At 40.2% G+C, this 26000-nt stretch overlaps 1 protein-coding gene across 1 annotated transcript; it reads left to right on the top strand.

Moving 5' to 3' along the window:
- The first annotated feature begins 559 nt into the window (after positions 1-559).
- On the top strand, positions 560-20378 carry GALR1 (galanin receptor 1). Its single transcript, NM_001128062.3, has 3 exons — positions 560-1315; positions 8341-8406; positions 14593-20378. Exons 1-3 carry the CDS (start codon positions 626-628, stop codon positions 14908-14910), a joined length of 1074 nt encoding a protein of 357 aa, NP_001121534.1. The 5' UTR covers positions 560-625; the 3' UTR covers positions 14911-20378.
- Positions 20379-26000: the final 5622 nt, after the last annotated feature.

Raw genomic sequence — 26000 nt, 5'->3', positions numbered from 1 at the left:
CGTGATTGGTACGTGAAAGGTGGTCTTTTATTTGCTTGTATGAAATAACAGCGCCTGCCACTTTTTGCCCTGCGAGCTACCGCCCATGACGGAACATTTAATAGCAGCCTGCGAGGGAGGTGAAAACAGTGAGACTGGGCTCTGAGTAGTCCGTCCGAACTCCCACTGCCTGCCACCTGCCCGAGCTCGATGCAGAGCTCCCGCAGCCCTGCCTGCCGCCGCTCCAGCCTGCCCAGAAGCCGGCACAAGAGGCAGAAAGAAGTTGTCCGAGGTGGCTGCCCTGCGAAGCCGATTACCGGCTAAATCGGGAAAAAAAAGAAGCCCCTCTGCTCCCCGCTTTGCACGACCTGCCGTCGTAGCGGGAGCCGGGGCGAGCCTGGCGGAGGCGGAGTGGAGCCGAGGGAGCGCGCAGCTTGCCCGGAGCTGCCGAGCCTCCTCCGCACCCGGCGGCGCACGTTGGGCGGCGGCGGCGCCTTCCTCCTCCTCCTCCTCCTCTTCCTCCTCCTCCTCCTCCCCTCCAACCATCCACCCCTGCCCGGCGCTGGCGGGGGCGGCCGCCACCTGTCGCGGGGCTTTGCCTCCGCCTTCCACCCGCGGAAACTTTGCTCGGCGTCAACGGGAGAGGATGGAGCCGGGGGAGCCCCTCAACCGGTCCCAGGAGGGGGCAGAGGCGCCCCGCGGGGAGTTCAACGCTTCCGGGCTGCCGGAGGAGGAGGGGAAGCCCCTCTTCGGCATCGGCATCGAGAACTTCATCACCCTGATCGTCTTCGGCTTGATCTTTGCCCTGGGGGTGCTGGGCAACTCGCTGGTGATCACGGTTCTGGCTCGCAGCAAGCCGGGCAAGCGCCGCAGTACCACCAACATCTTCATCCTCAACCTGAGTATCGCCGACCTGGCCTACCTGCTCTTCTGCATCCCCTTCCAGTCCACGGTCTACGTGCTGCCCACTTGGGTGCTGGGCGCCTTCATCTGCAAGTTCATCCATTACTTCTTCACCGTCTCCATGCTGGTGAGCATCTTCACACTCTCAGCCATGTCCGTGGACCGCTATGTGGCCATCGTGCACTCGCGGCGCTCCTCCACCCTGCGCATCCCCCGCAACGCGCTGCTGGGCGTTGGGCTCATCTGGGCTCTCTCCTTTGCCATGGCCTCGCCAGTGGCTCACCACCAGCGCCTCTTCCACCGCAATGGCAGCGACCAGACCTTCTGCTGGGAGCACTGGCCCAACCCGCGCCACAAGAAGGTCTACGTGGTCTGCACCTTTGTCTTCGGTTATCTGCTCCCTCTGCTGCTCATCTCTTTCTGCTATGCCAAGGTGGGGCAGGGCGGGCGGTGGGGAAGGGACTGTAAAAAGCGATGGTGACGGCGGTGGTGGGTGTCCGTGAGCTGTGGGGACATGTCCGGTACACAGATGGACGTGGCACTGTTGGGAACCAGCAGCATTAGGAGGTGATGGGGCAAGAGTGAGTCTGTGGGGATGGGTTTTATGGTGGAGGAATGGCTGGGGATGTGTGCGTGTGGTGCAGACATGTCAAGGGTTGCGTGGAGTAGCTGGGGGTGTTGTGTGTTCTTCAGACACTTGCAGGTCCCCTCTCCTTGCAAAGTGTCAGGAAGCCCCAGTGCTCTGCTGCTTCCTCTGTGACCACAACTCTCCCATTTCCTTGCAGTGCTGTATGAGGAGTTTAACTCGAGTGAAGTGCAACCAAGCAACAAGTTGTTCAGGCTTCCAACAAAGCAGCGCCGCTCTTTTGAAATGAGGTGTGCTGAAAACAAAACAGCAAAAACCCACCAATTTGGTCTGATCCAATTAACATGTTATGAGCAAAAGGAATACGGTGTTGCCTGGTCGTTGTGAACCTCACCCTGCTCTGCAGAGGGAGATTTACCTCTGAATTCAGCTAAGGTCAGGTGCTAAGAAGCAGCAAGTGAGAACCTGGGTAGGAAAAAGCAATTAGTACTGTTGCCTCGATGGGTGTATTTAAGGACTTTCTGCTCTGGCAAACAGTCATGTTTTTTCTGCAGATGTTAATTGCAGCTTTTGGTGTAGTATCAAGAAGAAATGGAGCACAGGCTGTGACCCAGTGAGCTGCACAGAGATCCTCCCAGTCTGTGTCAGCAACATCCAGTCACAGGATTTCTCCTTAGGCAGTAATTTGGGTTCAAGAGGATAGAACCACCCTTGCAGATGGGGACTGCTTAGGTGTCAAAAAGTCACATCTTTAATCAGCACATTAAGTAGGTTTAGTTAATGCATTTAATCTGAACGCATAATTTTATGTTCAGTTGTATGTTTATATATATAATGCTCGTTGAATTGTGGAAATTCAGGTTGGAACAGCATCCAACTCTATTATAACCTTGAGTTATGTGGAACTCAAAGGATGATGTTTTTAAACTATTGTTGATAGTGAAACAAGTCCAGCCCAGCAAATGAAGGAATGTACATGTTCTCCTACATAAACTGAGTTCTGGTTTCCCTGGGTAAATACACTGGCACCTCTTCTACTGTGGTGAATGTGACTGGAGGAAAGAAACTTACTATAGCCTTCAACTATCAGAGTTTTAAGAACATACTGAATATTACAGAGACAATTTCAGCTATTACGAATTCTTTCTTCTATTTTTAAAAGCCAAACTGTCCTCAATTTCAGCTTAATTACCAGCATTAAATATATAATTATATGACAGAAAACTGAAAGCAAGTCCTAAAACTTATGACAGATCTGCATAGTATACAATAAAGGGTATTTTTTTAAAACTACAAGTGTAGTAAACAGAACATACTATGTTACAAAGCCCTCGTATTACAGTAGACACCTCAATATTAATATGAATATGTGTATTTAAAAAACAACAACCCTGTGTGAAATATATGCCCAGAACAAGTCAATAAAAGCAAGGTCACTCCAAGTTACAGCTAAAATCTCATGCTCACATTGCTGCCAGGCTCAAGTCTCAGCCCTGATTGGGCTGAGAATGGATTTGTTTTGAGCCTATATGTACAACCCTGCTTGCTGCAGAGTCTAGCTGAAGAATGAATTCCAGGAGATATGTTGTATTCCCAGTGGTGTCAATAAAGCTGAAAAATGCCGTGGCTCATAGAAAGCTATTGGAGGTGTTTGTACCCTGCAGCACAAAGACTTATCCCTGCCCTCATTAAGAGCCACTAGCACATCTCTGACTGCAATACTGCGACACATGGGTTACGGTGAGGGAGAAATTAAGAACAGTAGAAGTTGAAAATCAGAGCTGAAGTTTTCTCTTTGTCAGCCATTGCTACTCTCCCGGGTCTCCAGCGAAGTGGTCGCAATGGGCTCTTCTTGATGTCCCTAAAATGGTGTAATGTACAACAGATATTTTGGCTTCTCGATGTACGCAGGGTTAAAAGATAGCTGCTCTGTATTAGCCTCAGAAGTATTACAGAGATAAACACATTAGTTTTTTATGGACTTTGCTGGTTTTCATGAACTGTGGATGAGCTAAATAACACAATTTTCTGATGCAGTAAATTAAGATGAAGGAGACACATTTCTCTATTTGAATATATTGCCTTTTCCAGGCTCCTTTAAGGCATTTCTGTTGTTTCCTTTTAAAGCAAATTGCAATTGAACTTTCAGTTCTGAAAGTCTCATTTTTTAGACAGTCTAACAGGGACTGAGTTCTTTCCTTCTCTCAGTTGCTCTTAAATTTTGTTAGGGGAGATTCATTTTCATGGGGTTCTGTCCCCAGTGGACAGCAATATTGTTACGAACTACAGATAGTGCTGAAATAATGGCATATGCCACAGAACTAGAACTGGAAATCTCAAATAATCTGCTCTTAAGACAGAGCTCATGCTCTGTTGTGTGCTTTGAGCTCTCTGTTTCCTCTCTCCCGCAAATAACTTTGGGTCGGTTTTGACTAAATGTGGTATAGGAATAAAAATATGAGAAGTCATGATATTTCCTTAGTTTTGTGAAAACAAGAGCCAATGTAGAAGACGAAGAGTTCTTTAAAATGTCAGTTTACACCCAACTGCTGAGCACCAGACATGCCACACGGGGAAGAGGTCTTGAAGTGCTTGCTCACAGAGGAGGTCATCTTCTTGAGAACTTGTGGTCAAGAAATCACAAATCTTCAGAAAGTCAGCCTTTGTTGGCTCTGGAGAGCCTTCAGAGCTGCTCTTTAAATGAGTTCACAACTTCAGGCAGAGCAGTGATCATTATATGGTCATTAGCTGAGTTACAGCACTGCACGTAGACAGTCTATATTCTTACTTTTTATAGTTTATCATATTTTACTTGCTGTATTTTTTTGTTACTTTAAGTATGTGTTTCATAACATTGATACGTTTACTTACTAATAAGTTCTTAAAGGGCAAAGTAATAAATGCACATTGAGCTTCTACCAGTTGGCACTTGTCAAGGCAGCACAGCGTGACAATGGGTTTTGGGTACCCCTGCCGTTGAGAACTCAGTTATGAGGCTTGAACTCTTTCAAACCTCTAGGCTGGACACCTAAAATCATTAGCGAACTTTTCCTTTTATAGATGTATAATGTTAAAAGCTATTTTTTAATTTATTTCTTGCCTGAAGAATGTTTCCATTATTATCTATCATTCTGAACATTCTGAATTCAAGAAAGTCATGTGTGATTTATAGGGTTGGTTAAAAATAAGCCATACAAAAAAAAAAAAAAAGAAAAGAAAAGAAAAAAGAGGAGCCTTAACATTGAAGCACGTTTACATGGATCTTAGCGACAGATACTGTAGCTTAAATTTTACTGAGCAGAGAGGGAAAACTTTATTGGAGAAGACTAAACTCTACTGGAAAGCAAAATAAAAAGTTATGACACATTAGTGACACTATTAAATGAAAGAGGGTGAAAGATCTGTTGTGACAATAAAAGTAGCAGCACTGCTTTAAAAATAGATTACAGGTAAAGGCACTTGAATTTAAATAAGGTTAAAAATACAAAATATGGTTCAGAATGTAGTGGTCACAATATGGCTCTGTTAAACAAGCAGTTCACTATTATTAGATAATGACCTTGGGCAGGCTTTCCTGCTGTATGGTTTTAAATGGATAAAGTAACAAATAATTAAGGTGTAGTCAGTGGAACAGTTATATACAGACAGACAGGAAACATGCTTTGAAGCAGTGCAGATTTCAAACTTCTGTATTATTTGGTAGGCTTATATGAGTAGGCACAGATAGCTTAAGCTATTTTTCCCCTCTCTTTTTGAAAAATCCCTTTTCCAAATTCTTTTGGTTATAGTGTCTCAGTCTGTGCTACCAAGCCATCTGAAGGTACTTTCTAAAACAGCTGCAAGCAAAAGCTACGTAATAGTCTGTAGGCAAAAGTAAGCCTCCCCTGTAAACGCTGTCAGTGATAATCCAGACTGGACTAGCCTGGAATTTTTGTATTTTTGGGATCCTTCAAGTCGCCTTACACACTTCTAACTCCTGTCCTGCATAAACCCATCTCCAGAGCACAGCAAAGATATTCTTTCCCTAGGAGCCATATGTGAGCTCTTATCAACAGGTAGATGAGAAGCAGAGTTAGCAGTTTCATGTGAAAAGCTAATTTTTCCACAGACCTGAACTTTTTATAAAATGCAACCTTTAAAAATTGTAACGGGTTATGACTTTTTTAGCAAGGCTAATATTTTATTAGCCAAGTTAAATATGCAGGTATAAATGTATTAGTGGGTATTGTGAAAGAGATTTTCTGTAGAAGAATAGCCTGAGACAAAATGAGAGGAGCAGGCAGAATTAATATTCATTCAGGTGAAGTGGCTGTTAGAGGAACAATTAATTATTTCTTGGCCCAGAGAAGACGTAATTCAAACAGGGTAGTGAGGAGAGGTGTCTTTGATTTGCTTTGTAGTGTTTGTGCATAAACATGGCTCTTAATATCCCTCTGCATCTCTCTGTGTGGGTCTCTGAGTACTGTTCCACAGCTGTTGATTGGTAATTCAATTCTGCCTGTTTCTTGCTGCTGGTTTGCATACCATCTGGTAGAATGCCATGCAGAGCCAGCATGTTTTCACTGCAGAGGCTGCACATCCGTATTCCATAACACATGTACACAGTCTGAAGAGAGAGAGTTGAGAAGGATTAATGGGAAGGTTATTGTCTAAATCTTCAACTCACACAGAATTTTTAGTAACAGATTTGTCTACTCCATCTCTCTTTGGACTGGAGAGAGTTTCAATGCAAAAAAAAAAAAAAGCTGCGTTAAAAGTTTCAGAATAAGAGAACTGAAGGTTACAATTTTAGGAGAAGATTTTGCAGTTGTGAAATTTTGGAAGAGTCCATCTAACATTAATATTGAAAATCACAGTATAGTACAGGTTCAGGGTGGCAGGAGACGAGATCTGCAAAGGTCCAGTGGAAAAAAGCCCATCTACTTAAGTTACATGAATCACAGAACCATAGAAAATCCCAAACTGGAAGGGACTCATAAGGACCATTGAGTTCTGTTTCTGGCTTCTAACAGCACCACCCAAAAACAGACCCTATGTCTCAGAGCGTTGTCCAAATGCTTCTGGAACTCCAGCAACTTGGGGCAGTGACCACTGCCCTGTTCCAGTGAAGGGGGAGGATAAATGAAAAGGAAGCAATGGGAAGCAAATGGTATTTCTCTCATGCTCTTCTGTTTTTTTCTGTTTTTACACCCATGGACTAAGCAATTCAGCACTGTTGTACATGGTGAATAAAGGATGTGTGAACCAGAGGAGCATCAACTTTGTCCTCTGATGCATTTCAGGAGTTCTTTTGTCCTTTTCATCTGGTCTGCTTTATCCTGGAGTAGGAATAATGGCTGAGATCCAGCCAAAGCTGGATCTTCTCAGAGAAAACCCATTTGTTTTCCTGTCCTGCTTTTCCTGGGTTCAGACTGTCCTGGTGGCAGCCAGGCTGGTGTTTCAGAAAAAGGAGTTTTGGGGCTGAGTCACACACAGACACATTTGTACACAGATTAGCAGAACTGAACTTCCAATGTTATGTTTCAATTCATTATTTTTATTGTTATTATTATTATTATTGGTTCACTGGTAGATAAGAGCAGACACAAAAAATGGAATTCACTGTGAGCTATAGTTATTCACAGATATCATCCTGTATCTGTTTCTCCTAAGTCATTATGTATGTTTCTAAGACTTAAGTACCACAATGGGATTTAATTTCTGTCATCCTATGTGGTATCCTCGCAGTGGTTAGTTGTACATTCTAAAGAAATCAGAGAAAACATCCTCATATGGTATAAGACAATTTCTACACTTTTCACACCTCTGGAAATCTTTTTATAAGCCCTGATATTCAGCATTTTATTCCATCAAAAGAAGATCATTTAGTGCACGTTTACTTTAATTCTGGATGATCTTACCTATTTAGTAGTTGTCAGTTCATCTTGGAGGTATGTCAAGTGCAACCCTGACATCACAGTCATCTAACTGAAGACTCTACATTCTGACTTTTTGTATAAATAAATAGATAAACAAATTCCTCTTATGACATTGTAATTAAACCCTTGAGTATACTTAAGTATTTCCATTTTTTTATTTGGTATGATTTACCACATGTTAAACACATTCAGTTGAAGAGCATATACCCTGCTTCCCTGCATACCTACAAATCACACTATATGAATATATTAAATTTAGTTAATAATGACTGCAGATAAAGTAGGGTATGCTCCCCTATGCTTCCACTGTCCAAACTCTTATGTGAAAACCTGCTCCTGGTTGATGAATCATTTTGAGGTATATTAAAAAATTACTTATGAAAGGTACATGGCAAGTATCATCAAATTGTTCATAAAGGTCATGTCTCGTGGGAGATACATCTTAGTATAAATTCTTTGTAAAAGGCTAGGCATCCTTCGAAGATCAAATAGTGCCAACATCCTGATTATATTAACTAAACATCCATCTGAAGAAAGCAAATTATGCAGGTGACTCAGAAAAGCTCTGACTCAAAACATACACTTCTTATGTTACATGCAATAAAGGTCATTCTAAATTAACGAGCATTGATATTTTTATGAAAGAATAATTGCTAATTCTAGTTGTAGGGTAGGTTTCAATTTATTGGCTCATTTGATTGTAATATGTATTTGTTATGTAATGCAACTGTATTTTGATAGAAGAATTCAATTGTGATATGTTTCCTATTTGCTGATTATCCACAGATACAGATATGTAATTCCTTTAGATTTTATATTATGAACTTCTGAAATGTTTAAACTGGATCATTAATGCTTGTAAGCAACTTATGCAGTCCTAGAGAACGTACTCTAAAAAAATGGTTTTGAATTTTAGAAAATGGTGAAATACAAATTGCAAATTAATCTTTTCAGGTTCTTAATCATCTGCATAAAAAGTTGAGAAACATGTCAAAGAAGTCAGAAGCATCCAAGAAAAAGGTAGATTGCTTTCATTACCAATTCCTATTTGTCTGTATTGTAGTTTTATGGGTAAGATGATTTGCTGTTCTATTGATTGTTGCCAAAGATGTAATGGAGAGAAAGATTTGAAATGGAGTATTTAATGATATATTCAGTGCTTCAGTAGGATAAGAGTCTTTTCTGATCAGGATTTTCCATCACAGTGGTCAAGCCATTACTTGAAATCATAGAATCATAAAATCATAGACTCACGGAACGGCCTGAGTTATAAAAGACCACAATGACCATCGAGTTTCAACCCCCCTGCTATGTGCAGGGTCACCAACCACTAGACCAGGCTGCCCAGAGCCACATCCAGCCTGACCTTGAATGTCTCCAGGGATGGGGCATCCACAACCTCCTTGAGCAACCTGTTCCAGTGCGTCACCACCCTCTGGGTGAAAAACTTCCTCCTAATATCTAACCTAAACCTCCCCTGTCTCAGTTTGAAACCCTTCCGTCTTGTCCTATCACTATCCACCCTCGTAAACAGCCATTCCCCTTCCTGTTTATACACTCCCTTCAAATACTGGAAGGCCACAATGAGGTTTCCCCAGAGCCTTCTCTTTTCCAAGCTAAACAAGCCCAGTTCCCTCAACCTTTCCTCATAGGAGAGGCGCTCTGGACCTGCTCCAACAGCTCCATGTCTTTCCTGTACTGGGAGCCCCAGGCCTGGACTCAGTACTCCAGATGGGGCCTCACAAGAGCTGAGTAGAGGGGCACAATCACCTCCCTCTCCCTGCTGACCACCCCTTTTGTAATGCAGCCCAGAACACAGTTGACTTTCCAGGCTGCAAGCGCACACTGCTGGCTCATGTCCAGCTTCTCGTCCACCAGGACCCCCAAGTCTTTCTCCACAGGGCTGCTCTCAAGGAGATCTTCCCCCAGTTTGTATAAGTACCTGGGATTGCCCTGACCCAAGTGCAGCACCCTGCACTTGGCCTTATTGAACCTCATTAGATTTTCATGGGCCCACTTCTCCAGCCTGTCCAGGTCCCTCTGGATGGCTTCCGTTCCTTCCAGTGTATCGACTGCACTACTCAGGTTGGTGTCATCTACAAACCTGCTGAGGATGCACTCGATGTCATCGTCAGTGTCATCGATGAAGATGTTGAAGAGCACCGGTCCCAAGACCAACCCCTGATGGACACTGCTTGTGACCAGCCTCCACCCTCACACAGAACCATTGATCACAACCCTCTGGCTGTGTCCAGCCAGCCAATTCCTAATCCATCAAACAGTCCATCCATCAAATCCACACTTCTCCAATTTAGAGAGAAGGATGTGATGAGGGACCATGTCAGAGGCTTTGCAGAAGTCCAGATAGATGACATCCATTACCCTTCCCCCATCCACCAAAGCCGTCACTCCATCATAGAAGGCCACCAGATTGGTCAGGCAAGATCTGGCCTTGGTGAAGCCATGCTGGCTGTCTCTAATTACCTCTTTATCTCATATGTGCCTTAACATGAGCTTCGAGGAGGATCTGCTCCATGATCTTCCCAGGCACAGAGGGGAAGATTTTGAACACTATTTTGAACACTAGAGCATGTGAAATTCAGTCATGGAGAGATTACCTCTCTGTAATGTAAATGTTTCTTTTGCCTCACTAGAATATTTTCCCTAAATTGTAAATCTCTTTTTTTTTTTCCTTTTTTTTTTTTTTTTCCTAACTAACTGAATATTTTTAGCAGTTAATGAAGTATTCCTAGCTTATATGATAGGACTTCCAAATGAGATTCATTGCAATTCCTGATAGGAGTCTAAAAAGAGACTTTCATGATTTTATGATTTTCCATAAAACCTTTTATCTTTTATGTTCAAGACTTCAGTTATACACTGCCTACAAGTGGAATTGTGAAGGGTCTTTGGAGCACAATATTAGCTTTGCAATTTAGAGCAATATTTGAAAGATGTGTTTATGTAGATATTTTGTCAGATAATATAATATGGTTCTGATTTTTGAGCAGATTTGACCACAGTATAATTTGACTAACTTCTCAGTTTATGAATGTGGAGTCAGAAAAAACCCTTAGGCTATAGCTCTTTGTTTGATCTGATCGTTATTACCATATGGGCATGCAGACTGTCTGCAATGTAAATGAGATATACATGGGCTCAACGGGGAATAAATAATCTATTATTTATGCATTCTCTCTTTAAAAATGTATATATATATCTTAGTCAACAGATTTCAATTTCTAAATTTAAAGCATTATGTTTTTGATGCAGTAAAATACTTAACATAAATAATTTGCACTTAATCTCATCAAGGCCAAAGGTGTAGTTTTGAAAGGCATTCCCTATGTTGCCATCCCTGCTCTCATGTATGTTATTTTCAAACTGGAAATATCTTCATGTCCTCTAGGTACAAGCTCTTTATGCAGATAAAAATCAGATCTAGCTATGAACTTGCTTTCACAGTTTCAGGGGAAAGCATTATACGTATGTCCAAGACTATTCAGGTGTCTCAGGGTTCAGTAATGGAAAGGCAAACAAGATGAAGTGGAAAACTTTTGACTTAGAACTTTCTAATCCCAAGGTCTTACTTAGCTCACGATTTCAAAACAATTCTATTTTCATTAGTATGTTTTATCTTTCTGGTCACTGTTTCTTCTTTTCCTTGTTGTTTTGTTAAGAATAATGCATTTAAAGCCCAGTTCTACAGAGCTTTATTCAGAGCTTTATAAAATTTTAGTGTCACAGAATCACATAGTATGGGTAGGAAGGGACCTCTGGAGACCATCTAGTCCAATCCCCCACTAAAGCAGGTTCCCTGGAATATGTTACATAGAAAAACATCTAGATAGGTTTTGAATATCTCCATTGGTGGAGACTCCGTAACTTCTCTGGGCAGCCTGTTTCATGCTCTGTCACTCTCCAAGTAAAGAATTTTTTCCTCATGTTCATGTGGAATTTCCAGAGTTCCAGTTTGTGCCCATTGCCCCTTGTCCTGTTACTGGGCACCACTGAAAAGAACCTGGACCCATGCACTTGGCTTCCATCCATTAGATTTTTATAAGCATTGATAAGATCCCTCCTTAGTCTTCTCTCCTCCAGGCTAAATAGTCCCAGCTCTCTCAGCCCTTCCTCAAAGGGGAAATGCTCCAGGCCCCTAATAGTCTTTGCAGCCCTCTGCCAGGCTCTCTCTAGAAGTTCCCTACTTTTCTTGAACAGGGGAGCCCAGAACTTGAGATAGTGGTCCAGATGTGGCCTCACCAGGGCAGAATAGAAGGGGAGGATCACCTCCCTTGACTGGCTGGCTACACTCTTTTTAATGCACCCCAGGATACCACTGGCCTTCTTGGCCACAAGGGCATACTGCTGGCTCATGGCCAACCTGCTGCCTACCAGGACATTCATGTCCTTTTTCACAGGGTTTCATTCCAGCAGGTCAGCCTCTAACCTGTACTGATGCAGGAGGTTATTCCTCCCCAAGTTTAGGACTCTGCACTTGCCCTTGTTAAACCCTATCTGGTTTCCTGTCCAGGTCTCACTGAATGGCAGCACATCTTTCTGGTGTGTCAGCCACAGCTCACCAGTAAACTTGGTGAGGGTGCACTCTGTCTCTTCATCTGCGTCACTGATAAAGATGTTGAACAAGATCAGACCCAGTACCAATCCCTGGAAAACTATCTACAGGCCTCCTACTAGACTCTGTGCTGCTGATCACAACCCTCTAGGCTCTGCTTGTCAGCCAGTTCTCAATTCACCTCACTATCCACTTGACTGTCTCACACTTCCTGAGTTTACCTATGAGGATGTTACAGGAGGCAGCATTAAATGCCTTGCTGAAGTCAAGGTACACAACATCCACTGCTCTCCCCACATCTATCCAGTCAGTCATGAGATCTTAGAGGCTACCAGAACGGTCAAGCATGATTTTCCCTTGATTAATCCATGCTGACTACTCCCTATAACCATTTTCTCTTCCACTTTCTCAGAGAAGACATCCAGAAGAAGATGTTCCATCATCTTCCTGGGGACAGAGGTGAGGCTGACTGGCCTATAGTTTTCTGGGTCCTCCTAGCCCTTTTTGAAGACTGGAGTGACACTGGCTTTTCTTCCAGTCTTCAAACACCTCTCTCATTCTCCATGATCTTTCAAAGATCATAGAGAACAGCTTGGCAATCACTTCCGCCAGGTCCCTCTGTACTTGTGGGTGTATCACTTCAGGGCCCATGGATATCGTTGTGTCGAGTTTGCTTAGACCAACACAAAAGATTCTTAGTAGCAGAATCTTAATTTTTCACGTGTGAATTTAAAAAGTGAATTTAAAATAAGAATGTGCCTAAATGCTGTTCTTTATGCTTTTTGGGCAGGAAACATCAACATGCATTTCAAGTTTTTTTTTTTTTATTTGCTGATGAGAAACCCTAAGCATGATACCATTACGTAAAAAAGAGCTGCCCTTTAGTGTTACCTTGGTTGCAAATTATAGTGATGATAGTGGAAAGGTAAGCTCTGAAGTGAGGCTTAGGAGGAATAATGGGATAAAACAGATGCTCTGAGCATCCGTTGTGGAAAATTACTTACTCCGCAGATATGAAATACCTTAGTATAATAGTTACAAGAGACACATGGTCAACCTCAGCTTTCAGTTGCATTTATGCAGTCTATTGAAAGTCAGTGATTTTCCTGGCATCAATTTAAAAAAAAAAAAAAAAAAAAAAAGGACAAACTGAAGTAACACACCTTTTAAGAATTTACTGTGTGTGCAATAACCAGAAAGCATGTTTGCAGCTGGAATATTAATGCATTGAAGGGATCAGAGAATCAGCTGTTCCTTACTTATGCTTCCTTGTTAGCACGAGAAAGACAGCTTTCCTGATGCGAGCTGAAAGAGGAAGTATTTGTGTGGCTGCTTTAGCATCAACTGAGTTAAGCTTAATAGGGTTAAATAGAAAAAAAAAGGTTTGTGAATAAATTTGAACCCTTGAGACTGAACAAATTATATTTACTAGAGATTCTGCTAACCAGAAACAATATTTGTCATAAGTTATTTCAGGCTGTTGCTGCAGAAATTAAGCTTTTCCCTTCAAGTTCCTACAAATTAAGTCACATGATAATTAAGCAAGTTAGTAAATTCTTACTGACCATTAATCAATTCAAATAAGAATAGACCAGGATCAATAAATCAGCAAAAAGTCTGTGCTGCAGCATGTATCACTTTGTGAGTTAGTTCTGCCTGTGAATAAGAGCTGAAGTTATCTGAAGAATATTGCTGTAGAGTGTTAATACAGTTATTATACTGGTCCGTAACATAATATGCTTTGGAATTACTACTAGGCTCTCTTTGAGAAAGTGGCACTTGCTAGAGAAATACATTTTGTTCAGCATCTGCAAAGCAGTAATTGCAGTTTTGGAAGAAAGTGAAACCTAAAGAAAACATTATCAAACAAACTCCACCGTGCCTGGAAAAATACCTGCAGTAACTGAAAGGTCTGTATTGACTGATACTGCAGCTGTCAGAGGGGATCTAACAAACTTAATGGTTCTTTCTTGTGAAAATACTGAAGGTGGAGTCAGGAGGTAGAATGAAGGTTATTTTGCTCCTTATGTTCAATGTATCATTATCAGAAATCTTGTTCTTTTTTTTTTTTTTTTTTTTCCTAGTGGTATCCCAGAATATTGTTGGATGATTCCAATGGAGGTTTTAAGCTTAAAGAGGAGACTTTAAAACAGACAGCAACCTCTGCTCCTGCTTTAGACTCTTGAACAAAGGGTTAATCTGACTGCTCTTATTTCTTTCACTAGCTGCCTCCATGTACAATAGATCACCCTTGAAATCTGGTCAGAAATCCCTGTGTACTGTATTAAAATATGATTCATTAGATCTGGATGAGATTTCCCAGAGACCTATGTTATCAGTTCCTTGCATCAATCCTGAGTCCACCCCAGAAGAGGCTAGTACTTTGTTGAGGGGGTGAGGAACATCATTCTTTGCCTTTGAGCAAGGAGATAGTGTGGAAGCTGATGTTCTTCTTGCAGTACTACAGAATAAAGTCCATGTAAGTAATGAAGTGAAATCATTAATAAATATTCAAAAGTGTGTTCTATCTGCTATTTTTATTTATTTATTTTTATTTATTTTTACAGATAATGGTATAATAAGCTTGTTTTTAATACTTACAAGACATCTGTGTTTTCCTTTCCCTGTCTCAGACAGCACAGACTGTGTTGGTGGTGGTAGTGGTTTTCGGCATCTCCTGGCTGCCGCATCATGTGATTCATCTCTGGGCTGAATTCGGAGTTTTCCCACTGACTCAAGCCTCATTTCTCTTCAGGATAGCTGCACACTGCCTGGCTTACAGCAATTCTTCTGTAAACCCAATTATATATGCATTTCTCTCTGAAAATTTTAGGAAGGCCTACAAACAAGTTTTCAAGTGCCAGATAGGTAACGAATCACCTCTGAACGACGCTAAAGAAAATAAGAGTCGGATAGATACACCACCATCTACCAATTGTACACATGTGTGAACTTTAGGAAGTCCTGTTTGCTGGCTCTTCAGCTGTGTGAATGAACGACACTCCTGGAAAACAAAGCACAATGAGCTTTATCGCAGCTTTTTCTTGATAAAGCTAATAGGTATTTAAGGTAATGAAGTTGCATTTGTAGCAAATGTTCATGAAACTGGTGTGAAGGAAAAGTGGGCTGGTCCTTTGTATTGTAGCTTTGCCAAATGAAGCTCCTGACCTTTGAAAGATAATTCAGAAACAAAACACTGGTGATGGCTTGTGTGTGTTCCTATTCATTAAGCATAATGTGTATAAGCATTCAAATGTAACATACAAGAAGTATTCGTCAGTATGGATAAATCACTGAACTTTCTCACATCTTACTCCAGAGAAGCAAAGAGATGGCTAAATTTTCTGACTTACAGATAATAAAGACTGTGGTAATACAATTTCAGAGAGGAAAAGTTTCATTCTCTGTTCAGGTTGTTTTGACAATGTCTTTTCCCCTTTTAAAGTAAAGATGGGATCTGACTTTGAGTTGAAATAACCCACGTACAATTTGAGGCAATTGCTTTAGAGAGGCAACACTGATTTTATCTGTTCAGCTATCTTTTTAATGTAACATAGTGAATGATGATGTACTTTTTACCACTTTGTATGCCTGCCTTACTGCATACACAGAACTTCTGTGTACACTATATAAGGTTTTGTTTATGGCCTGTGTGAAGTTCTATCAAAATGAAAATTTATCTGAGGAAAGCTTTTCTTTAGCTGTTGCATGTGTGTTATGTGTGTATGTGTGTGTGTGTTTTGTTAACTTTATTGAGTCTGAGATGGAAGTACGGTCTTAAATGTGCAATATCAATATATATTTTAAAATACTATGTTCCATAAAGAAAATCCAATCAATGCATTAGTGTTTAAAGACAGCAATCCTTTAAAAGTTTAATAGAGGTTTGATACAATGTAACTCTAAAATGGAAAACTTTGGAAGGATACATTTAAATTGGAACCAAGTGTGTAATATAAATTATAAATAAAAAGTGGGAGGGCCTCAGTACTTTGAGGACATATTGTCAGCTGGAGTACGATATGCTTCTACCATTTATGTTCATTACCCACAGAATCATAGAGCAAATTAAGTTGAAGAAACCTCTTGGGATCTTCTCAAGGCAGGGATGCCCTCACATCTGTATCACTTCTTGTCTAGGTATGTTTTGAAGATTTCCAAGGACGGCAATTCAGCAACTCATCAACATAGTTGGGATTTCCCTTGATGTAGCTTGCGACCATTTCCCTCTGTCCTCTCACCATGCCCTTGAGAAGAATCTTCACTCTAATCAAATATGCATAATCATAGATGACAATTACAGTTTCTCTCTGTCTTCTCCAAGCTGAAAAAATGAGGTGCAAAGTCCCTGGTCTTCCACTGGACTTGCTCCAGCTTGGCCATCCCTCTCACACACTGGGATGTTCCAAACTGGACAGCATGTTCCACGTGCTTTCCCATGACTATTGAGTAGAGGGGAAAAATCACCTCCCTTTACCCCATCTTTTTCTGTAGAATTGCATTCAGTCAGCCCAATTTTGGATGTGGCTTTGTTGAAATTTATTAATTTGATAACTGTTGTCCATACTCTGGCCCTCCAGGCACTTCCAAAAGAAAACTCTGCACTCCATTGTATCTGCCATCCACCCAGGTCTGGCGTCATCTGCGAGCTTGCATTCTGCGCCCTTGTTCTGGTCTTTGCTAAAGATCATATAATCATAGAATGGCTTAGGTTGGAAGAGTCCTTATAGATCATCTAGTTCCAACCCCCTAATGTGGGCAGGGCCACCACCCACCAGATCAAGCCACCCAGGGCCCCATACAGCCTGGCCTTGAACACCTCCAGGTATTGGGGATCCACAGGGTGGATCTGAGCAACATGTTCCAATGACTCACCACTCCCAAACTTTCTTCACAGGAGAGGTGCTCCAGCCCTGTAATCATCTTCACTGGACCCACTCCAAGAGCTCCACATCCTTCCTGTGCTGGGTGCCATAGACCAGATGGGGCCTCATGAGGGGAGAGTGAGGGGGACAATCACCTCCCTTGCCCTGCTGGCCACCCCTCTGTGGATGCAGCCCTGGATCCAGTTGGCCTTCCAGGCTGCTAAAGCACACTGCTGGCTCATGTCTAGCTTTTCAAAGATGTTAAATACTGATGCTCTGTCAGATGCCTTTTTCTCCACAAACTTACTGGTCAGTTATGGAGGGTTAGCTCACATGAAAATGTCTGTTTACCTGACAGTGTTATCTACATGGAATCAATAAAATAATATTGAAGACATGCTGGTGCACACATGACATCTGTGTCCAATCCTTCATATGAAGAAGCAGTTTGAAGTTACTGCTAGGAGCACAAAATATACAAGAAAAAGAAAATAGAAAAGAAGGGTTTATCTGTAGCAAGTCATTTTCTGGGTTAGATTTAACATTAGGAAAACAGTCTAGCACACTATTACTGTTATACTAAGCTTTCAGTTGTTTCAGATTCCAATCACTCAAGTTATTAAGTCACTATCAGACCATACGAGTTTATAACATATTTGGTGATCTTGCAGCTTCAAAGATTTTATCTTTCTCCTCTCTAAAAATTATTTGAATAAAAAAATACAGTGTAAATACGAGTTTATACAAATCTAAAGTTAACATGGTGAGTTTATGATTTCGTGAGGAAACTGCATTTTTTCTTGACTGTAAATCATTTTAAACCTAGTGACATGATAGCCAGTAATGGGTCTTCATCGGTTTGAAATTCTAAGGATGAAGGATTGGGGAAGGCCTGCGGTAAGAACACATTTATAATGCCCTGTCTGATTTCTGAGTCTGTCAGTAAAACTTGCAGCTTAATTCTCAGAGACGTGTTAAGAATCATTTGCCACTCCAAAATTCAGCTTCCTGGCTAAAACATACCCCTTTTAGTCAGTATCTCTACCATGGCTTTGATGTGTCCACTGTGACCCAGAGGATGTTAATGTAAAAACAGTGTTTAATACTGTGAACTGTGTCTAACCCTTGAAGAGCTGGAGAGTCGCGCAGGGATTTGTGCCAGAAACATGGCTAATTTGGGCAGAAAACCAGGGAACTGGCGCTGATTACCCCTGACAACAAAATGCCTGACTCCAAGTTCTGAGTTTGCTGACAGATTATCATTTCTTTTGGAAGGCAAAGAAAAAGTTTCATCACACTTATTTAATATGCTTTGTTACATGTTTGTAACCAAAAACACTACTTTCAGTGTACACTGAAGCAAAAAAAATAAAGAAAAAAAAGATTATTTCTCTGACTAGCGCTGAATTTTCCACTCCAATAATTCCACTGAATTCCACTCTATTGTATTAATAAGGCAATACTATTCCATACAAAATAAAATAGGCAACGGGAATAATTACTCTAATTCCTCTCAAACTAAAGTACTGTACATACATCTAGTTAAACAATTACTTAAATATATACAAATCTCTTCAATTATGCTTTTCAAAACACTGTGAGAATTAGAGATCCCCAAAGGCAACAGCTACTGACATGCTCAATTATAAACTCCCTGAAATTTTATTGCACGTACAGCGTCAAAATGCTACCTCTTTGTTGTTTCAAAAGTATCTCCTGAAATTAAAAACATACTATGCATTTAACACTGCTGATAGTAGTAGTATATCCCATCAGATCAAGTAGCAAGAGTTTAGCCCTTAAAAATATATCTTGGTAGAGAAACACAGGAGAAGTCCAATGTCTCATTTCTTGCACATTTCTCAGCAGGCTCTGTAGCAGTGCTCAGTTCTGTCCATCTCCTGAGGTTACAGTAGGACATTTCAACAGGTTTCCAGCCAATTTTGCATTTCATATTTTAGAATTTCAGGTTTTTAGTTTTTGTTGGTTTTTTTATTATTATTTTTTTTTACCAGTTTTGCTTTTAAAGAAATCTGAAAATTTCAATAAAGCACTGTGTCAATGGAACTTTGAAACTGTGAAAATTAATGTTTAAAAGGAACCAGGAAATGGCTCCATTAGAGTTCTTCATGCAGTGTTAGCCCTACCTATCTGGGGTAAGCATTTGAGGTATGGTAAAAGCTGTTAGCTGAACAAAAAAATTACAGCAGTGCTCTTCTTCAGCTAATACAGTCTAATATATATTTTGCGTCCTTCAAGATACGTGTGGACCCATATGCACACTGCGGAGTACTATAATTACACCAGATTTCAAATCCACATCTAAAAAATGGGAAAAAAATAATAATAACCAGCACTTAACAAGCACACTATACATCACATGCAAATATGCTGGAAAATGATGTGGACTTTCTTGCCTATACATCTAGCTGTGCTAACTTGACAGATAACTCTATCACCCATTTAAGCACTTTTGAAGGAGATAATAACTTTCTTTCAGAGAGAGGATAAAACTTAATGACTACTTCTGTGTGAGTCATAAGATTACACATAACTTTCACTCAGAAGTATGCACTAAACATTTATTATATAGTAGAAACATTAAGAATTTCATAAAAATTCTGTTTCATGTAATAAAAAAAAGTGCAGAAGCTTCTAGCATTTTTTTCTCGTGTCCAAGGTGGGTAACAAAATCATATGCTAGAGGAAACAATAAATACATGATGAGGCTGTCTGAAATCCTATGTAAGAAATGATTATGATTGTATAAGGGGAAAACTTTAATTTTGTAGCCAGGTGTTCCCAACTGTAGCCATAACATCCTGTGAATATTTTGTATGATGAAATTAATTGTATCACTGATTATTTGCAACTTGTTCTGAAGACTTTTTCTAAATTTAAACACTGAAGAAAACACCATTTATTTTCCAAATTACTTAATTTTTCACAATATAAGGCAGTTTAATATCTTACGATCCTTTGGGCTTTTTATTCACGTTGTATATGTGTTTCTTTCTTAAATGCTAATACCATTCTTATCATAATCTATTATGTATGTCATGGTTTTATGATTTTTTTTATCGTTATTCCACATCATAGCATCATGTAAAGCTCTGGGAGTTGATTAATTAAAAATAAATTTGAAATTAAATCAATAACTGGGAGTTATTAATTATATCACTATCTCCAAGAGATAATCATTAAGCTTTGTATATTTATTGTCACAGTGAAATCAGTCTGTCTTTAAACACCATGTTGTAGGGAAAGTGAGGGATCTTTACATAAAACAATGTTGGAAATGCATTATTTTAGACATCACTATCCTCATGGCTGCTTTACAGTATGATGTGTAACACTGTACCTAATTATATTTGTTGTATTTGGGGAAAGGAAAAATTCAGAGAAAAGATCAGCTTCTACCTTACAGAGCTTGTGCTTGTGTTATGTATTCAGTATACATCCAAATGTTGAAGAAATTAAAGTTGTATAGTGTGTAATGAATGTATAGTGTATAATGACTGTAAAGTAAAACAGTTGTACTAAGATATACCGTACTTTGCATGAATTTTCAAGTATTTTTTTCCAATAGATTTGTATTCTCTTTCTCTCTATCATATGAAATACTAGTTTATTTTCTTACACATTATTTGTAGTGTATTTGAAAACAAGCAGTGTTCTCTGGAAAACTCCCAGAAAAAGTAGAGTATGTGATACTCAGTAGAGTTTCATGGCTAGATATCATTATGGATTGAAAATACCCTTAAGAAAATTTAACTGATACAAAAAACATTCTCATTTTCAAGTACCTAAATTCAGGAGGTATGATATTTCTTTCATTTAGGCTGGTAAAAGTCAATTGAAATCAATGGAACTTAGTGAAATTTCTTATTCAAGTGCAATTTCAATCTCTGTGATTCATGTGTTGCTTAAGAGACGAACAAACAGAGCCAGATCCATGTATCTGAATATGAAAAGAAACAATATACTTCAATGATATGAAATCTAAACCGTTTTTATTAGATGAATGCCTTTAAGGGGCTGCACTTTTGGAAGGAGGCAGTCAAATTGATGTATATTTGTGTGCAGATTTTCATTAACATAGAGTAGTGGCTGTTTCAAGACAGTAAAATATCTAGATGAACACGAAACCAGAATATAATCAGTTCTACACCTAACGAAATGTATTTTGTAGAAGCAAATTAAATGTTACAGCATACATTTAAAATGATGTGCACATTAATCTATGATTCTGATCTATCAATTTCAGCTGCACAAATATCTTGCGCAGTTCGTGAATGTCTATACACGTGTACTTGACATTAGTAGATACAGGAGAGCACCCTGGCTAGGTATATTTACTGAACTAAGACTGAACTCTCATTTTATAAAAACATTCCTTAAGCATAGCGTGCTCCCCTTGTTTGTTCTATTTCCATGTGCCTCTCCATAGTTATTCAGTTTCCTGATAACCATCTTTACAATTTAGCACAAGCAAACTAGTAGTTTTAATATAGTACAACTAAAAATATCATTTTACTTAAGAATGAATAAAATGAGGCAAACTTTAAGAATCAGTTATTAAACTGGAAAATGGTGATCTTGAAATTGTCAGTTATTTAAACATGATCTCTGACTCTGCAACTGAACTAACAAAAGCCCTGGAACTGTGAGTTCAAAACATACAGATACCTTGGACTGTGTCACTGGAAACACTGCTGCAGAGCAGCTGACACACAGAAGTTTCTCAAAGTGTTAAAAACAACAACTATTAAAGATAGAAAACATCAGCAATTCAGCATGGAGAGATATGGTTAGTAAGTAGCTCAGTTACATCACATACCTCTGTACCAATATAGAATCATAGAATCACATAATCATTCAGGTTGGGAAAGACCACTAAGACATCAGCCCACTCCCACCATGCCCACTGACCACGTTCTTCAGTGCCACATCCACACGGCTCCTGAACACCTCCAGGGATGGTAACCCAGTCCTGGGCAGCCACTACCTCACAGCTCTTTATGAGATGAAATTCTCCCTAATATCCAACCCGAACATCCCCTAGTGCATTCTGAGGCCATTCCCTCCCGTTCTATCGCTGTTAACTGGATGAAGAGGCCAGCCCCACCTCTCTACAGCCTTCTTTCAGGTTCCATGCCGTTCCCTCGGGCCCTCTCGCTGTCACAGAGAGCAGAGCCCAGTGCTGCCCCTCTGCTCCCTGTGAGGAGCTGCAGCCGCCATGAGGCCTCCCCTCAGCTCCTCTGCTCTGCGCTGGGCCAACCATGGGACCTCAGCTGCTCCTCATACATCTGTTAGAGAAAGAAGTTAAATGATGCTATATGCTGTTCTCATTTTACTTAATTACTTTTTGCTATAATCACTTCAAATGTAATCACTCTGCATAAGTTTTGCACAGCAAGTTACAGTTCTCATGAGAACCATGGTCTGACAGTTGCCAGCACATCTTAAGCACCTGGAAGTAAGCATGCTTCGGGCCTTCAGTCAAAGCTAAGGCTTTCTACCATTCTGTTGCAAAACAGTCTTGGAAATATTTGCAAGTTAGAGGCTCTCATGATCACGTTTACATTTCAATTCTACTTAAATAGAACCTTGTGAAAACTAATGGCATCGTGAACACATATGACCTGCCACAGCTCTGGTAGAGCGGTCAGCACTTTGGGGAGATTTATTCAGGTTGGCTGGTTAGATAAGCCTGACTCACCCTGTGTGTCCTCAGTGAGTTAAGAGCTTCAATATCTTTTGGGTCCTGAATTCTGCTCACTTGCAGGAGTTGTACAGTGCTCTAATCATGGACTCTTGTCCCTTGGGAGGAGTTTTCCTTAGCCTGCTGTCAACAGTTAGATATATATGTATGTGCTACGTGCACTTCTTCCACAATGAACTGCTGCTTCCCTACTTGCCCTTCTGCCATGCAAGCTTCCTATGGATTTAAAAGATGGGAAAACAGATGCAAAAGTCACCTCTGCTGTTTCCAAGACTTCTGGAGACTCCTATTAAAGACCCTCAGTGCTACAGAAGAGCACTGTTTTGTCTACGGTAAGTAAACTGCTAACTGGGATATTGAGCAAGGAAAACACTTTTCTACTTTCAGCCCTGAAATATGTAATTCTTCAGTACCACAGCAATCTCAGGGAATGTCTTTTCTTATTCCTCCCCATCTGTTGCCATCTGCCACCTTAGGTGAAATTCGTCTTGCTCTGACTATTCAGATAAATTAATCCTGCAGTTCTTTGTAAAGGCAAAATGTTCTGCTGTAGATTCAAGGATATCCTGATAACATGGCCTGATGCAGCAGATGAAAAGTAATACTTATCTATTAACATCAGAGGAGAAAATGAAGGGATAAGAGGTGAAGGAAATGTTGAAGAACATCACTGTTAGTAAAATACATTTAGAGCTTCAACTTTCAACTTCTGCATAGACAATACTTTCTTTGTAGCTTGTATGCAGTTTATCAATATAACAAATGAGCAGCATCTTCTGGAGTTTGATAATTATTTTTACACAGTTATTTCTCAGTGTTGAATAAGCCTTGCAGAATCATGTTTCTGTTTCCTTGTCCCTTGTTGCACTAAAAAATTGTCCTGATATGTGTTTTCAGTTGCTCTTGCATTCACATGGATTTAAATATCCTCTTTAAGTCCTGCAGCAATCTTGAAATAAAAAGGTTCATTTTACCTACAGGTCTGCAGACACCTTTCTGCAAGGCACTATTTATGTATAAATTAAGCACACAGGGAAATAACCCAGCATCACTTGAAATGCTTCTTAGGGGGAAAATGAGACACAGAAAGCAGGTCCAAGACTGCACTTACAATTTTCATCTAAAGTATTATAGTTGATGTTCATTTAGGCAACTTGTTTGGAAATAATGCTTATACTATAATGCCATCCTAGAAAAATGCTAAGGCTAAAAGTAATGCAGAACTGTATCATAAATATGGATAGAAACTACTGTTCAGATTAATGAGAACACAAGGATGTTCATGCAAAGCATTTGACACTGTCCCTCATGACATTCTGGTCACCAAATTGGACATTGGAGAAAAATGGATCTGATGGACAGACCACTCACTGGATAAGGAATTGGCTGGATGGTTGCACTAAGAGGGTTGTAGTCAATGGCTCAATGTCCAAGTAGAGACCAGTGATGAATGACATTCCTCAGGGATCGATGCTGGGACTGGTGTTAGTTAACATCTTTGTAGGTGACATGGACAGTGGGATTGAGTGCACTCTCTGCAAGTTTGCAGATGACATCCAGTTGAGTTGTGCAGAAGGAAGGGATGACATCCAGAAGGACCTGGACAGGCTTGAGGGGTGGGCCCATGTCAACCCCATGAAATTCAACAAGGCCACATGAAAGGTCCTGCACCTGGGTCACGACAATCCCAAGCACAGATACAGATAAAGTAGAGAATGGCTTGAGAGCAGTTCTTAGGAGAATGAGCCAGCATTGTGCACTTGCAGCCCTGAAGGACAACCATATCCTGGAAGATATATGGAAGATACATGGAAGAGAAGCGTGACAAGCACATCAAGGGAGGTGATTGTGCCCCTCCACTCTGCCCTTGTGAGACACCACCCCACCCCACTGGAGTACTGAGTCCCATCCTGGGTCCCTCAGCACAAGAAGGACATGGAGCTGTTGGAGCATGTCCAGAGGTGGGCCACAAAGATGATGACAGGGCTGGAACACCTCCCCTGTGAGGACAGGCTGAGAGAGCTGAGGCTCTTCAGCCTAGAGAAGAGAAGGCTCCAAGGAGACCTTATAGCAGTCTTCCAGTACCTGAAGGGGTCTACAGGAAAGCTGGGGAGGGACTTTTTATAAATGTAGTGTGTTTTTATAAGTGCAGTGACAGGACAAGGGAAAATGGCTTTAAACTGGAAGAGGGTAGATTTAGACTAGATATCAGGAAGAAATTCTTTACTGTGAGAGTGGTGAGACACTGGAATAGGTTGCCCAGAGAGGTTGTGAATGCCCCCTCCCTGGAAGTGCTGAAGGCCAGGGTGGATGGGGCTGAAGGCCAGGGTGGATGGGGCTCTAGACTAGAGCAACCTGGTCTAGAGGGAGGTGTCCCTGCCTATAGCAGGGGGTTGGAACTGAATGATCTTAAACATCCTTTCCAACCCAAACTATTCTACAGTATCATTCTATGTTTAGTAAGTTTTGTAGCCACAGAAATCTCATTAATTTGATTTTATTTTTTCCCTAATTTTACAACATCCAGAAGACTTCTATGTCAAATGAGACAGCATATTGTATATACATTATTTATTCACTAGTTGCCATTGATAAGTAAAGATGAATATTTGTTCCTCTTTTTATAAAACAGCATTGTTATCAATGGCTTAGTTCAGTACAAATGCAAGTAAATGGACTTTCCCACTTTTGATCTGAATTTTACAGTATTTATCAGCCCCTAAGTATGCCATTCAGTGACCTCTCCCACTCTTCATTGTGAAATACTGACTTTCATACAATTTTAACTGAAATCATTTCCATCAGTATAAGAGAACATATTGATTAAACAGCTGTTTTATGTGTGATATAAAGGAAATGATTATAGCCGAAGCTATGATGCAAATATTATTTTATTTTCAAAATTTGAATTGTAATCATTTCTTCTTACATGAAAGATATTTGTAATATTTAATTCTTCCTGTCTGGAAAGATGAAAACTGAATGTAATATTTATTTGATGATACAGATTTCTAAAAAAGCATGTATTGATCGAATTAAAATTCACAGAACTGAATGTCTATGCATGTCCTGCTTTTCTAATCTGTAAAAAAAAAACCACAATACTGTTACTGAAAATCCATTTTTAATTACTTTTATCCTACCAAAAATAACTGCATATAAGAAAGAAAGAAGAGGGGGGAAAACTTTCAAGGCTGTATTTCTAAAGCTGAGAAATGTATTATATTTCATTCAAAAAGGGAAGAGGGTAAAATAACCAAGCTCAAATAAGGGAAAAACTAATCCATTACTGCTGCATGTTTGTGTAGGTGACTAAGTCAAAGTCATCCCTTGTTTTCATTAAAAGAAACAATGAAAACTCTTCCTGACAAATGAATTCTACTCTATTATAGTTACAGTTGTATTGATAACTTCTAATATACTTCAGCTAAATAAAATGAAAGTTATTCTT

The sequence above is a fragment of the Gallus gallus genome, chromosome 2 (genome assembly GCF_016699485.2).
Source record: "Gallus gallus isolate bGalGal1 chromosome 2, bGalGal1.mat.broiler.GRCg7b, whole genome shotgun sequence".
NCBI lineage: Eukaryota > Metazoa > Chordata > Aves > Galliformes > Phasianidae > Gallus > Gallus gallus.
This window is presented reverse-complemented; position numbering and strand designations above follow the sequence as displayed.

What these genes read in the sequence shown, in the direction of transcription:
- GALR1 (NM_001128062.3), top strand. Translation starts at nt 626, where the DNA reads ATGGAGCCGGGGGAGCCCCTCAACCGGTCCCAGGAGGGGGCAGAGGCG. An exon ending in TCTCTTTCTGCTATGCCAAG is followed by an intron (nt 1,316 to 8,340) that starts GTGGGGCAGGGC and finishes TAATCTTTTCAG; the next exon opens with GTTCTTAATCATCTGCATAA. An exon ending in CAGAAGCATCCAAGAAAAAG is followed by an intron (nt 8,407 to 14,592) that starts GTAGATTGCTTT and finishes TCCCTGTCTCAG; the next exon opens with ACAGCACAGACTGTGTTGGT.